The sequence below is a fragment of the Drosophila obscura genome, unplaced genomic scaffold (genome assembly GCF_018151105.1).
Source record: "Drosophila obscura isolate BZ-5 IFL unplaced genomic scaffold, ASM1815110v1 contig_188, whole genome shotgun sequence".
In the NCBI taxonomy this organism is placed as follows: domain Eukaryota; kingdom Metazoa; phylum Arthropoda; class Insecta; order Diptera; family Drosophilidae; genus Drosophila; species Drosophila obscura.
Window position 1 is genome coordinate 1036462 of NW_024542776.1, and position 15381 is coordinate 1051842.

At 38.6% G+C, this 15381-nt stretch overlaps 1 protein-coding gene across 1 annotated transcript; it reads left to right on the forward strand.

Moving 5' to 3' along the window:
• The first annotated feature begins 653 nt into the window (after positions 1–653).
• Positions 654–2054, forward strand: LOC121404202. Its single transcript, XM_041593435.1, has 3 exons — positions 654–818; positions 1160–1535; positions 1630–2054. Exons 1-3 carry the CDS (start codon positions 654–656, stop codon positions 2052–2054), a joined length of 966 nt encoding a protein of 321 aa, XP_041449369.1.
• The last annotated feature ends 13327 nt before the right edge of the window (positions 2055–15381 follow it).

Here is a 15381-nt window from a genome sequence, read left to right on the forward strand (position 1 = left end):
CACTGGACATGCAGTCAAGGATCTCAGAGCACACAATGAAGGTACGCGCTCACGTACTCAGCAAAATCACCTCTACATTGGCAAGACACGATATTGACGCTGCAGCACTAAGGGCTTTCGATGGCTTCGATCTCGCAGATTCTGAATATCAATCGTTAGCGCCAGTGGATATTCTTTTGGGCAGCGATTATGTGTGGACCGTGTTCACCGGCCAAAAGATGTTCGACAGCCACGGGAACGTCATTGCCATTTCGACAATTTTTGGATGGGTCATAACTTCTATTACGACCAGCAACTCATCATCTACAATGACAATGCACACGGCTATTGACATTGACGCATCGCTTCGACGCTTTTGGGAGCTGGAGGATGTCAACCAGGAATTTCAGCGGGAACCAGAGGACGATGAAGTTGAGCAACACTTTATGAAGACACACACTCGGGACTCCAAGGGGCGTTACATCGTCGAGCTTCCGTTCAAAGATCCGCATTGACACCGCATTGACAACTCGGAAGACGACTCATTTTCACCGCTCGAAGCACTGGTGCAACGCGTCTCGTCCTGGACAAAACTGGTTCGCATTGTAGCCTACGTCTTGCGCTTCATCCAAGGGACCAGAGCCCCTAAATCAGGCATGTTGGCAAGTAGCAAAATGCTGAAATTCGAGGAGATCCAGGCGGCTCGCATTCTTTGCCTACAAACGGCTCAGGAATGTTTCAAAGAGGATCGAATTCTGCTGCTGGAGAACAAGCCACTTCGGAGCCGCTCTCAGCTGCTCAAGCTCTCACCGATTGTATGCAAGAATGGCCTTCTACGAGTTGGTGGACGACTGAGCAATTCTCAATTACCAGCTGATGTCAAACACCCTATACTGCTTCCGAAATCGCACCGCATCACAATACTGATTTTGGAACATGAACATGCATCAAACCTTCACCCAGGCGTCTCTGCTCTCTTTGTTATTATGCGTCAAAAATATTGGATTTTTGGTGCGCGTAATCTTATAAGAAATCTAGTCCACAACTGCATAAGATGTTTTCGCCAACGTAATCACACAGAGCACCAATTCATGGCCGATTTACCAGGCATTCGTATCACCGAAGCTCTGCCCTTCCAGCACTCAGGCTGTGACTACGCTGGACCATTTATACTAAAAAGGAAAGGAGAGGACGCAATCCTCGAAAAACTAAGGGCTACATATGTTTGTTTGTGTGCCTTGTAACATCAGCCATACACCTGGAATTGGCCGCCCACCTGAGCACCGACACCTTCCTGGCCTGTCTTCGTCGATTTATGTCCCTCAGAGGAAAATGCTCCCAGATCTTCAGCGATAACGGAACAAATTTTGTTGGTGCCAAACGGGCACTAGATGAGATGCAGCAACTTCTATCTTCGCAGGAGCATCAACACACCGTAGCCCAATCGCTGGCCAACGATGGAATCAAATGGAGTTTCATACCGCCACATTCGCCACACTGGGGAGGGGAAGTGGGAGTCATCCGTGCGTTCCGTCAAACTGCACCTTCGTCGCGTTGTAGGAAAGACGACGTTAACCTTCGAACAAATGCAAACTCTAATTGTTCAGATTAGTGCGGTTGTGAACTCTCGACCGTTATGCTATACACCAGACACAGACCTCACATACTTGTCGCCAGCCCATTTTCTAATTGGTCGCCCATTCACAACAATCCCGGAAGGCGATCTATCTCATTTGCCAATCAATCGCTTGGACTATTGGCAGCACTTGCAAGCAATGTACCAAGGATTTTGGAAGCGCTGGCATCAAGAATATTTAACATCCTTGCAGCAACGTCACAAGTGGAACAACAAGCAACGCAACATCTCAGTTGACAATGTGGTACTTGTCAAGGACTCCAATCTCCCACCAGCAGCTTGGATTCTAGCCCGTGTATTGGAAGCTCATCCTGGACCAGATGGACTTGTTCGCGCCGTGAAGCTTAAGACATCTACCGGAGAAATGACCCGACCCATCAGCAAGCTAGCAGTACTACCTAATTCAGAAACTATGTTTCAGGGCGGCCCGGGATGTTGATGAACGCATTGCAGCCGTTAAAGAATTTCTTAAATTTCGTTTTCTATTTTTGAACACTTAATTTTCCCTCATTAGTTTGGTATTTTTGTCTGGTCGCGCTGCGTCGCACTTTTGAGTTTTTTTAGTGTTAAGAAAAAAAAGTGTTAAGACAAAAGCAGAACATGATGGACATGTTGGCTGCGTAAAAAAAGAAGAATTTTTGATACAGTCCACTTTGGAAATAAAGCATTTGTGTTCCATGAACATCGAAGGGTTTTATTCGTCACCAGAAACAAACAGTTCAGAAAGAGTTTTGCTAACGAATAGCCAAACGAAGAAAAAGAAACAGTTGCAGCAAGCAAGCGAGATGGTAACAGCAACATATTGTCTAATTCTGCTTCGGTGAAAAACCCGTATCAAGACGTAGGTTTGCTAGAGCAGCGAATACTATCACAGGTAGAGCAACAAGTTACTTCAAAAATTAGTCAAATGCAATCCATGATATCATAACTGTCTCGGCCAATTTCGAGGCTAACAACGGATAGAGCAGGAAGGGTTGAAGAATTAAAAAACTGCAACATCAACATCAATGCAAATGAAAATGTAAATAATAACGAACCTGATTGGGAAGAAGAACCACTAGAGCATCATTATTTAGCTTTGATAGAGATGCACCCACTTTCATACCCAATGCAACTGAGAGAAATAATAATTTCAATCTAAGCCGCGATGCAGGAAAGGTTGCAAATTTAATTAGCAGCTGGAAAGTACAGTACAATGGCTCGCGCAGTGGCATGCCAGTAGGAAAATTTATTTACATGATTACAGCATTGACGAACGACAGCTTAAGAGGCTCGCGTAGTGGCATGCCAGTAGGAAAATTTATTTACATGATTACAGCATTGACGAACGACAGCTTAAGAGGAAATGTTGATATTTTGTGTGACCACATCCATATTCTTTTCAGTGGTAGAGCAAGTGAATGGTTCTGGAGGTACAGACGCACAGTTGATAGAGTAAATTGCTCCGATCTTTGCAAGTCGCTAAATTCATATTTTCTTGAGCCACTATAAGACGACGACGTGAGAGAACTGATAAGAGATCGCAAGCAGCAAGTCAATGAAAGCTTTGACGAATTTCACAACGGAGTTATGCATTTAGTAGATCGTTTACAATACCCTATTAGCGAGAATCAATTAACATCAATTCTGAAACGAAATCTGAGACCGTTTATGAGAAAGGAGTTGTTTTACATAAAAAAATTAATTCGGTCAGTCAGTTAAGAAAGTTGGTTCTTAGGCGGGAAGCGTTTAGCGAGGAGTATAATGCTACTAACCTGAAGACAAACTCAAGAAAGCAAGTTTATGAAGTGGATTATGACAAGGAATGTTCAGATGACTATCTAGAAGAACAACAGATTTGTGAATTAAAACGAACTAGAGCATTAGAAGAGAAGAAAGAGACGAAATGTTGGAATTGTCGCAAATTTGGACATAAACACGTAGATTGCCAATCTGACAACAAGATATTTTGCTTAGGTTGTGGAGCTGAAATATAATAAGACCAAACTGTGAAACCTGTCAGGAAAACCAACGGTTGAGCAGCAGCAGCAAAAACAGCAGTTACCGCTCAAATCGTCAACATTAAGAAAAGAGAATTCTTTCCTGAACATAATTCCTAAATATTTAAATTCTAAAAATATTCATGGTAAATCATATAAGACTTCGAAACTATGAAGCAATAAGAAATAAGATATTTGGTAGTAAAAAAGATTCAGAAAAAAAGCCCAGTTGTATCAGAATAAAGAGAAATACTGTTCGTCTTCGCAACTTTTTAAGAAAAGTTAAAGATAGAAGGAGGAGTATATCATTAAGTCTAGACTCAATTTTTGATATGAAAAGTGATATTAGACCGTTTGTAGAAGTAAATATCTTTGGTAAAAGACTCTTAGATTCCGGTGCATCAGTTTCATGCCTTAGTGGAGATGCTGTAAAAGAATTTATAAGCAAGAAAATGCAATATGTTGCAAGCAAATCGCAAGTTGAAACTGCTGGAGGACAAACATATAAAATACTCGGTTATGTAGAAACTGAATCAATCTTTTGGAAGCAGACAAGATTGTTAACCTTATATATGGCTTATATATGGCTTGGCCTTGTATGGCTTGGGGAAAACGTCCATGTTAGAGCATTCAATTGAATTAATTCCATCGGCGAAACCGATCAAACAAAGATATTTCTCAGTATCACCAGCGATTGAAAAAAGGATTCATGCCGAAATTGATAACATGCTCAGTTTGGGAGTAATTGAAGTAGCTCCGCCCACTTGTTCTTGGAGTAGTGTAGTACGCTTGGAGGTCTTTCAGTTATAATTGATTTTTATTTAAATGAAGCTTATATTTATACAAAGATCGTTGGGGCGTGTGCCCCATGCAGGTGTTCTATCGTGGGAAACAAAGCCCTGTTGCGTAAGGTTCCCACAGTCAATATGCAATATGAGGCGTCAGCTTTCGGTCAGCGGTGGTACCTGCCCAATGCCCGTTACGTAAGGTTCTCACGGTTTAGATGCAGACGCATCACTTTTGGGCAGCGACAATGACCGCCGCCGAAACTGTTTTAGTGTTAAGAAAAAAAAGTGTTAAGACAAAAGCAGAACATGATGGACATGTTGGCTGCGTAAAAAAAGAAGAATTTTTGATACAGTCCACTTTGGAAATAAAGCATTTGTGTTCCATGAACATCGAAGGGTTTTATTCGTCACCAGAAACAAACAGTTCAGAAAGAGTTTTGCTAACGAATAGCCAAACGAAGAAAAAGAAACAGTTGCAGCAAGCAAGCGAGATGGTAACAGCAACATATTGTCTAATTCTGCTTCGGTGAAAAACCCGTATCAAGACGTAGGTTTGCTAGAGCAGCGAATACTATCACAGGTAGAGCAACAAGTTACTTCAAAAATTAGTCAAATGCAATCCATGATATCATAACTGTCTCGGCCAATTTCGAGGCTAACAACGGATAGAGCAGGAAGGGTTGAAGAATTAAAAAACTGCAACATCAACATCAATGCAAATGAAAATGTAAATAATAACGAACCTGATTGGGAAGAAGAACCACTAGAGCATCATTATTTAGCTTTGATAGAGATGCACCCACTTTCATACCCAATGCAACTGAGAGAAATAATAATTTCAATCTAAGCCGCGATGCAGGAAAGGTTGCAAATTTAATTAGCAGCTGGAAAGTACAGTACAATGGCTCGCGCAGTGGCATGCCAGTAGGAAAATTTATTTACATGATTACAGCATTGACGAACGACAGCTTAAGAGGCTCGCGTAGTGGCATGCCAGTAGGAAAATTTATTTACATGATTACAGCATTGACGAACGACAGCTTAAGAGGAAATGTTGATATTTTGTGTGACCACATCCATATTCTTTTCAGTGGTAGAGCAAGTGAATGGTTCTGGAGGTACAGACGCACAGTTGATAGAGTAAATTGCTCCGATCTTTGCAAGTCGCTAAATTCATATTTTCTTGAGCCACTATAAGACGACGACGTGAGAGAACTGATAAGAGATCGCAAGCAGCAAGTCAATGAAAGCTTTGACGAATTTCACAACGGAGTTATGCATTTAGTAGATCGTTTACAATACCCTATTAGCGAGAATCAATTAACATCAATTCTGAAACGAAATCTGAGACCGTTTATGAGAAAGGAGTTGTTTTACATAAAAAAATTAATTCGGTCAGTCAGTTAAGAAAGTTGGTTCTTAGGCGGGAAGCGTTTAGCGAGGAGTATAATGCTACTAACCTGAAGACAAACTCAAGAAAGCAAGTTTATGAAGTGGATTATGACAAGGAATGTTCAGATGACTATCTAGAAGAACAACAGATTTGTGAATTAAAACGAACTAGAGCATTAGAAGAGAAGAAAGAGACGAAATGTTGGAATTGTCGCAAATTTGGACATAAACACGTAGATTGCCAATCTGACAACAAGATATTTTGCTTAGGTTGTGGAGCTGAAACATAATAAGACCAAACTGTGAAACCTGTCAGGAAAACCGACGGTTGAGCAGCAGCAGCAAAAACAGCAGTTACCGCTCAAATCGTCAACATAAGGAAAAGAGAATTCTTTCCTGAACATAATTCCTAAATATTTAAATTCTAAAAATATTCATGGTAAATCATATAAGACTTCGAAACTATGAAGCAATAAGAAATAAGATATTTGGTAGTAAAAAAGATTCAGAAAAAAAGCCCAGTTGTATCAGAATAAAGAGAAATACTGTTCGTCTTCGCAACTTTTTAAGAAAAGTTAAAGATAGAAGGAGGAGTATATCATTAAGTCTAGACTCAATTTTTGATATGAAAAGTGATATTAGACCGTTTGTAGAAGTAAATATCTTTGGTAAAAGACTCTTAGATTCCGGTGCATCAGTTTCATGCCTTAGTGGAGATGCTGTAAAAGAATTTATAAGCAAGAAAATGCAATATGTTGCAAGCAAATCGCAAGTTGAAACTGCTGGAGGACAAACATATAAAATACTCGGTTATGTAGAAACTGAATCAATCTTTTGGAAGCAGACAAGATTGTTAACCTTATATATGGCTTATATATGGCTTGGCCTTGTATGGCTTGGGGAAAACGTCCATGTTAGAGCATTCAATTGAATTAATTCCATCGGCGAAACCGATCAAACAAAGATATTTCTCAGTATCACCAGCGATTGAAAAAAGGATTCATGCCGAAATTGATAACATGCTCAGTTTGGGAGTAATTGAAGTAGCTCCGCCCACTTGTTCTTGGAGTAGTGTAGTACGCTTGGAGGTCTTTCAGTTATAATTGATTTTTATTTAAATGAAGCTTATATTTATACACCAAATCGTTGGGGCGAGTTGCCTCCATGCAGGTGTTCTATCGTGGGAAACAAAGCCCTGTTGCGTAAGGTTCCCACAGTCAATATGCAATATGAGGCGTCAGCTTTCGGTCAGCGGTGGTACCTGCCCAATGCCCGTTACGTAAGGTTCTCACGGTTTAGATGCAGACGCATCACTTTTGGGCAGCGACAATGACCGCCGCCGAAACTGCATCATATTGCAACTTGGCCTTGGGGTGGTGCTTAAATTGGTTAGGCCAAACACACTGCATGAATACACTACACCTGCCTTTTTATAAGAATAACGTAATATAGTAATGAATAACTCCACTAAGGTGTTACAAGGTTTTACAAAGTGTGTTTGTGTGTGTTTAAATATATTTGTGTAGGTGTAAATTGCTTTAAGTGTACATTGTATTTGTATGAAGTAATATTATTTTTAATAATTATTTTTTTTTCTTTTTTTTTTTTTTATGTTAATGTACGTTTTTGTTTAATTCTGTTTAAGGGTATAAGTATATATGTATGTATAAGTAATTTTATATAATTATTATTACATTTTTTTTTTCTATGCCCATGAAATGGTGAAAAAGAACCAATTGTTTATATTATATTTTCTTTATATACTTTTAATCTATTTTTGTTTACGTTGGTGGTTTTATTTCTATCCTTTAATATGTAGTTATTCCTATCGTCTATTCCTATTACCTTATATGGGCCCCTATATTGGTTATCTAGTTTATGACCTGTGTCATTTTTAACTAATACTAAATCTCCTATATTTATTTGTATGCTATTTAGGTTCCTGTCATAATATGCTTTTTGTTTTGTTTTTGCTTTTTCTAATAATAATTTTGATCTACTCGTAGCTATCTGTAATCTATATTTTACTTCCTTATCGTATGCTTCATGGTTGTATACTGGACTAACCTTACCTTCTTCTAGAAAGTCATACGTTTGTGGTTTTTTACCAAAAACCAGTTCAAATGGGCAATACCCATGTACTGTTGATGGTGTTGTATTGTAGCAATATGTAAAGTACTTTAGCCACTCGTCCCAATCATTCTTTTCACTAGAGATGTACGAGCGAACATACTCGTTGAATGTTCGGTGTGTACGTTCTACTGCACCGAGTGTCTGATGGTGATGGGCTGTCGATGTTCTATGTTTAATTTTTAATAACTGGCATAATTCGGAAAAAATGCTGTTTTTATATTCTGTACCCATATCCGTTATGAGCGTCCTCATAGGACCATAGATAAGAATAAAGTTATTAAAGATACTACTGGCTACGACTTTAGCATGCTTGCTAGGGATCGGTATTGTAATAAGGTATTTAGTCAAATCGCATAGAATTGTAACGGCGTATTCATTATTATTTTCTGACCTTGGTAGGGGTCCTATTGTGTCGATCTGAACCGTATCGAATGCTTTTGCTGGCGTTGCAGTTAATTGCATTTCTTCTTTGTTGTGTTTGAGAGTTTTGTTCTTCAAACATTTGTCACAATGTTTGATATACTTTTTTATATCCCTTGTCATGTTTTTCCAGTTGTATTTTTCTCTAATCTTGGTAATTGTACGATTGACTCCCTGGTGGCCTCCAGTAATTGGGTCGTCGTGGAATTGTTTTAATATTTTATCGATCGATTTTTTGTCTTGCAAGTATGTTGTTTTTGGCGTTAACGCAATTGTTATGTCTGTAAGGTTTTTATTTCCCATTTCTTTAAATTCTTCTACCCGGGTATATTTAAATATTCTGTCTTCTAAGGACAGTTGTAATTTAGTGACGCCTAGATTACCGGCTTCTAAAGTAAGCCTCTTGAAGAATTGTCCTAAGTCAATTTTCTCGTTAATAATCAGGTCATTCACTATAAATTGGCTACAAATTCGTTTTCCCTTTTTGAATAGTAAATTCGGAAGGGTCAGAATGAGCTCGACATGTCGTTTTACTTCTTTTTTATATAGCGCTTCATATATTTTTGGGACCTTAAGACTTTCTTTACCAGTCGTATTAAGAGTGTTTTTTGTTTTTACTTTTTCGGCTTCTGACCGTGTTGTTACTTTAAGTATTTGGGCTGCCTTGGCAGTTAAGTTTTTCAAATCTGATATTTCTATGCGGGATAGCGCATCCGCTACATAGTTTTCTTTTCCTGCTATGTACTCCACCACAAAATCATATTCTTCTAAATCTAATCGCATTCGTGTTAACTTAGACGACGGGTTTTTCATTGAAAATAGGTATGTTAATGGGCGATGATCTGTTTTCACCAGGAATTTTGTACCGTATAGGTATGGTCTGAAATATGTTATAGCCCAGTGAATTGTTGCTAATTCTTTTTCTATTGTTGATTTATTGGATTCGCCTTTTGTGAATGCCTTAGATGCATATGCAACTGGTAATTGCTTACCATCGTACTCTTGGCTTAGTACTGCTCCACATGCGAAACCGCTGGCATCTGTTGTTAAGCAAAATGATTTTTTGAAATCTGGGTATTGTAAGATTTGAGGGCTTATAAGAGCATTTTTAAGAAAATTGAAAGCTGTATTGCACTCTTCCGTCCATATAAAGGGTGTATTTTTTCTACTTAATCTTGTTAAATTACGAGCTTGTTCTGCAAAATTTGGAATAAATCTTCTAAAGTAGTTACAAAATGCAACAAACCTTTTTGTTTCGTCTGCTGATGTTGGTGTTGGGTAGTTTTGAATTAATGTGAACTTAGTGTCGTCTGGCAATATTCCTTTGTCTGTGCATTTATGGCCTAAGTATGTTACTTCGTGACTAAAAAATAAACATTTGTCTGGGTGCAACTTTAGATTGTATTTTCTGCAGATAGTGAACACATCTCTAAGGTTTTTTAACATGTGTTCTTCGGAACAGCCTAATACGACCAAGTCGTCCATGTATAGGAATGCCTGTGCAGGTGATAATCCTGCAAATGCCATGGTCATCATTCTTTGGAATGAGTTTGGTGCTATTTTGAGGCCGTAAGGCAATCTTTTGAATCTATATGATGTTCCGTTATCTGCCGTAAAAGATGTGGCATTTCTTGACTTTTTCTCTAGTTCAATTTGGTGGAAACCAGATGTTAAATCTAAACAGGAGAAATATTTTGATCTTCCCAACTGGTCCAAAATATCATCTATTCTGGGCAGTGGGAACTTATCGGCTATTAGTTTTTTATTTATGCCCCTATAATCAACTACCATTCTCCATCGTTTTTGAGTTTTTCCTGGTAGTGATTTTTTTGGTACTAATAGCAATGGGCTGTTGTATGCTGATACTGAGGGCTCTATTATGTCATCTTTTATAAGTTTCTTTATTTGAATATTTATTTCGTCTTTTTGGCTATGGGGTATTCTATAGTTTTTTATGTAAACCGGCTCATCGTTTAATAGTTTTAATTCCTGTTTGTAAAAGTTGTTTACTGTTATTGGTTCACTCTCCAATGCAAATATATCAACGTATTCAGAACAGAGGGTATTCATTTCATTTTTTATAAATTTCGGAAAATTCGTATTAAGTTTTTTCATAATTTCTTTATTTTTGTTTATTTTTATGTTTTTATTGTTAATTAGTTCATAATCCTCAAGGTTTTCCGTTTGAATATTTGCATCGGATACTGTGCAATTATTATCAGTTGTATTGATGATTCGGACAAAAGCTTGTTTGCTTGTGGTAATTGTATTTGCAATGAAGATGCCTTTGTGAATTTCCTGGTTCGGTATGAGAACTTCTTTGTGTTCTGAGCATATTTTCATTAAACGGACAACTTCGGACCTAGCTGGAATTGTTATTGTATTTATATTTTGTGAATTTCGCATAGGAATGGCTATGTCTTCGTGAAAGTCGTGTGGTCTCAAAGTTAACCAATCTTGATTATCTTGGTAATCTAGAATGCAATTATATTTTTTAATGAAGTCTAAACCAATAATTCCAGTACAATTGATTGGAAAGTCATCTTTGACAAGATGAAAAGTATGTTTTATTAAAATATTGCCGCATATCAAGTCCGCCTCCACTATTCCTAGCGTATTAATTGTTCCTTTCCCTATACCATTGAGGTTCGTTGTAATTGAATTATTTATTTGTATATTATTTGTAATTTCGCCAATTTTGAAAATTGAAATATCAGCCCCTGTGTCTACCAAAAACGTTGATACCGCATTGTTTAGTGAAGATTTTGTTTATATAAAACTATTGAAATGTAAATTGAACACGAATATGGATTTTTTAGCGCTATTTATTTTTGTGGGGGAGTTTATGCGTTTTCCGCATTTGCTGTACTATCTACAACGCGGACATTTTGGTGGCCTCCTCGTCTATTATTTTGTTGATTATTTCCGTTTCGGTAATAGCCACCGTTATTGTACCGACCGTTGTAGTTTCCGCGGAACTGGTTATTACCACGACCTCGGGTACCCTGGAAACGGCCTCTGTTTCCACGATACCCCCTATTTGAATAGTACATCACGGTATCTGCTCGTCCAGTTGCTTCGATGCAACTGGTAACGAATTTTGCTACCGCTTCGCTCATGGTCGAGAAAGTTCCAGCCTGCATGATAAGTTTGACCTTATCATTGGTGCAGTTTTGAATCATTGCCTTGACCGCCTGCTGGGTACTATATTTTTCTGCCTGCTCATGTGTCACTCCGTCAGAAATAAAACCAAAAAACCCTACCGTCAAACTCTGGGATGAGTTTGCTGGCTGTATTAAGAAATTCTATTATTGTTTGAGGCATATTTGAACCTGAAGGTTTTTCACCTTCTGAACTATCGTCGCTATCTGAACTATTTTGCAGCAGTTCTCGTGTGAAAACTGCTGGGTTATTTAGCGCGATTGGTATCACTAAATGCAAATGGTGTCTTTTGTTAATGTTCTCAAGGCACTCTGTTAGCCGTCTGAGAACATCTGTGACCTGGCCGTTATGGAGTTCAGAAAGGTTATGGTGGGCTGCTTTTATTAAGCATTTGATTTCGTTGTAATTGTGAACAACGATCTCAGTATGCTTAATTAGCGTTTGTCGCTTAATGCGCTTTGTCTTATTTAGACATTTATATGATTTATCAAATTCCACCTTGAAGTTTCTAATTTTTTGTCTTAATGTTTCCCATTCCATTCCGAGTGGTAGCTGGGTTGCAGAATTTTTATCAAGAGTTAAACTAGATTTTATCTAGTGCATCAGCGCGAGACATATACCTTTTTTTCAGGCTTCTATGATGCATGTTGTAAATTTTGATTATTAGATTTATTGCTGCCATGATTACTAATATTAACAGAAGAAACCACAATTCATTGATGCTATCTGTGTGATCAACAATTTGTATCTTGTTCACCACATTGGCATTGGGGTTTTCTACTTTTGATTGCGTTTTCCCCATTGTAGTTATTAATATTTAGTATTTAAAATTTTTTTTTTCTTAATTAAAATTTGTTTGTTTTTGGAAATATTTTTATTTTATCATTTTATTTAATACTTATACATATAAAAAGGAAAAATATTATCTATATATATAAAAGAAAGTCGTGTCTGTTACAACACTTATAACTCGGGAACGGCTGGACCGATTGCCATGGTTTTTGATTTGTTGGATATGCGCAATGAATAGATGCATTTCAATAGATTTTGATTTTTTTATTACAAATATCGAGTTTTCATTGATTTTCTTTCTCCATGTCAAACATTTGTTGTCCAATCCTGTCAAATAGATTTATGTTACAGTATTCTACATAAAATCATCGGAAAGGAACGGAATTTAGGGAATAAAAAATCAGTTTGGTGGTTTTATGCGAGTGCACATTTTAATAACAATGCCGCGTCCTAGAAGATATAATCTTTCCCAGCGAAGCCGTAATGAGTCAATTATATGATGGAGAACGAGAAATTGCACGAGAACAGCGACGTGTTAGTATGGAGCAAAGAAGGGCCTTAATTCGTGCTTCTCAAAGACAAGAGCAAAGAGAGGCAGCCCTTGAAACGGCTAGGTTAGAAAGGAGAAATCGTCGAGCTTATCGTACAGATGAACAGAGGAACAATCTTCGCAGTGCAAGAAGAAATGGTTCAAGTATTGATTTGAATCGAGCAGCGTTTCTGTATGACGTGAACGTGAATATGATCCACATGAACTAATCCAATTAGTTCAAACGAATGTACCTCTGTAGAATCCTAAGCAGAGGGAAGTCTATGATACACTGATTAATGCAATTGATGATGGAAATGGGGGCTTATTTTTTTGGATGCCCCCGGTGGAACTGGGAAGACATTCCTCATGTCATTGATTTTGGCCACTGTACGTGTGAGATCCGAAATTGCGGTAGCAATTGCTTCTTCTGGAATAGCGGCCACATTGTTAGACGGATGCCGTACGGCTCACTCAGCGTTAAAATTGCCATTAAACCTTCAAACTACTGAACAACCGACATGTAACATTTCGAAACACTCCGCAATGGCCAAAGTTTTAGTAGCATCAAAAATCATCATATGGGACGAATGCACAATGGCGCACAAACGCGCATTGGAAGCACTAGACCGAACATTAAAAGATCTGCGCAATGACTCGAGATGTTTTGGTGGTGCAATGATTTTGTTATCTGGCGATTTCCGACAAACACTACCAGTCATTCCAAGATCTACAGCTGCCGACGAAATAAACGCTTGCCTCAAAGCATCAAATCTGTGGCGATATGTAAAGAAACTTCAACTGTCTGTAAATATGAGAGTTGCATTGTTGAACGATCTATCTGCTGATGATTTCTCGAAGCAATTGCTGACTATCGGGAATGGCCGTGTTCCTGTTGACAAATCGAGAGGTTTGATTTCATTTCCTCCAAATTTTTGGAATTTCGTATCATTAAAAGACGAGCTTATCAACAAAGTATTCCCGGATATCATTGCTAACCACAAAAACACTAAATGGTTAAGTGAGCGAGCAATTTTGGCCGCTAAAAATAAAGATGTAGATGACCTCAATTTTATAATTCAAAATCAAATCGTAGGTACTCTGTATTCATTCAAATCTATCGACTGTGTAACAAACGAAGAAGAAGCCACTAATTATGCAACTGAATTTTTAAACTCCTTGGATGTGCCTGGTTTACCACCGCACAATTTAAAACTTAAAGTTGGCTCGGTAGTCATCATGCTTAGAAATTTAAACCAACCAAAACTGTGTAATGGAACGCGTTTGGTGATAAGAAAACTGATGAGCAATGTGATTAACGCGTCGATACTTAAAGGAAAATTTAAAGATGAGGAAGTTCTTATTCCAAGGATTCCGATGATCCCAACGGATATGCCCTTTGAGTTTAAACGAATTCAATTCCCGATTCGTCTTGCCTTCGCCATGACGATCAACAAATCACAGGGCCAATCCTTGACTATTTGCGGCCTCAATCTAGAAAATGCATGTTTTTCTCATGCTCAATTGTACGTGGCATGCTCACGTGTCGGCAAACCATCCGCTTTATTTGTTCTTGCGCCTGACCAAAAAACAAAGAATGTCGTTTACCACAAAGTGCTTGAATGAAAATAAAGCCTAAATTAGTTCAACTAAAAAGTAACACGACATTCATTGACTGTTAGGCGGTACGAAGTTTGCCGGGTCAGCTAGTATATATATATATAAATTTAAGAATTAATTTAATTCGCGCATCGCGAAGCGCCAGTTTGGTGGCGTCCAGCAGCTCTTTGTAGCGCCTTTGGTCATCCGGTGATCCTCGTGCGGCCTTTTCGCACTCGATTAGTAGGCGACGAGTGCGGATCAGGCGAGCCTATTTTTCTCCTCTCCTTGCCTTCGGAATTGTTTTACTCGGGGTCGCTTCCTCGCTCCTTTGCTGCTTGGCTGTCTTCTGCCTTGCTTTGTATTCCTCGATGGTGAGTCTTTTTGGTCCTGACTCCGGGTACTGCTCCAGTACCTCCTCTATTCTTGGTGGGTCCTTCTGGATAGAAGGCTCCCCTGTCAAGAATTGTATCTCTCCTTCCGATGTCATGAATTTTTATTTATTGGTTAAACCTCGAGTCTTTTTAAGCAAAATGTAGAGTGTAACGACATTCCCCCAAGGAGACTATGCAGTCGCAGTCCATGGACTCGTCTGTGAAGAGCTGCAGCTCCTTGAAGCGGCACAAAATATCCTTCAGGTAGAGGGTTTACGACTTCTTGTCGCCGTAGACGATGGTTCAGCACCTCATCGACACAGGACTCCACATTGATTTTTCTGCTGTTATCGACCTCCCCGGCAGATGCATTGGCACCCTTGAGATTGGTTTCTCCAAAATATTTGGTTTTTGGTGATTTCTGGGCTGATTTTGGGTATTTCTGGTATAAACGGTTTGGCTGATAAGCTTTCTTGTTTATTATATTATATTATATATCTGGCGCTATAACGCCGCTGATACATATATAATAATGGCAGGATCGCCATGTAGTACGCTTGGAGGTCTTTCAGTTATAATTGATTTTTATTTAAATGAA

What these genes read in the sequence shown, in the direction of transcription:
- LOC121404202 (XM_041593435.1), top strand. Translation starts at nt 654, where the DNA reads ATGCTGAAATTCGAGGAGATCCAGGCGGCTCGCATTCTTTGCCTACAA. An exon ending in GCAAGAATGGCCTTCTACGA is followed by an intron (nt 819 to 1,159) that starts GTTGGTGGACGA and finishes TATACTAAAAAG; the next exon opens with GAAAGGAGAGGACGCAATCC. An exon ending in AACTGCACCTTCGTCGCGTT is followed by an intron (nt 1,536 to 1,629) that starts GTAGGAAAGACG and finishes GCTATACACCAG; the next exon opens with ACACAGACCTCACATACTTG.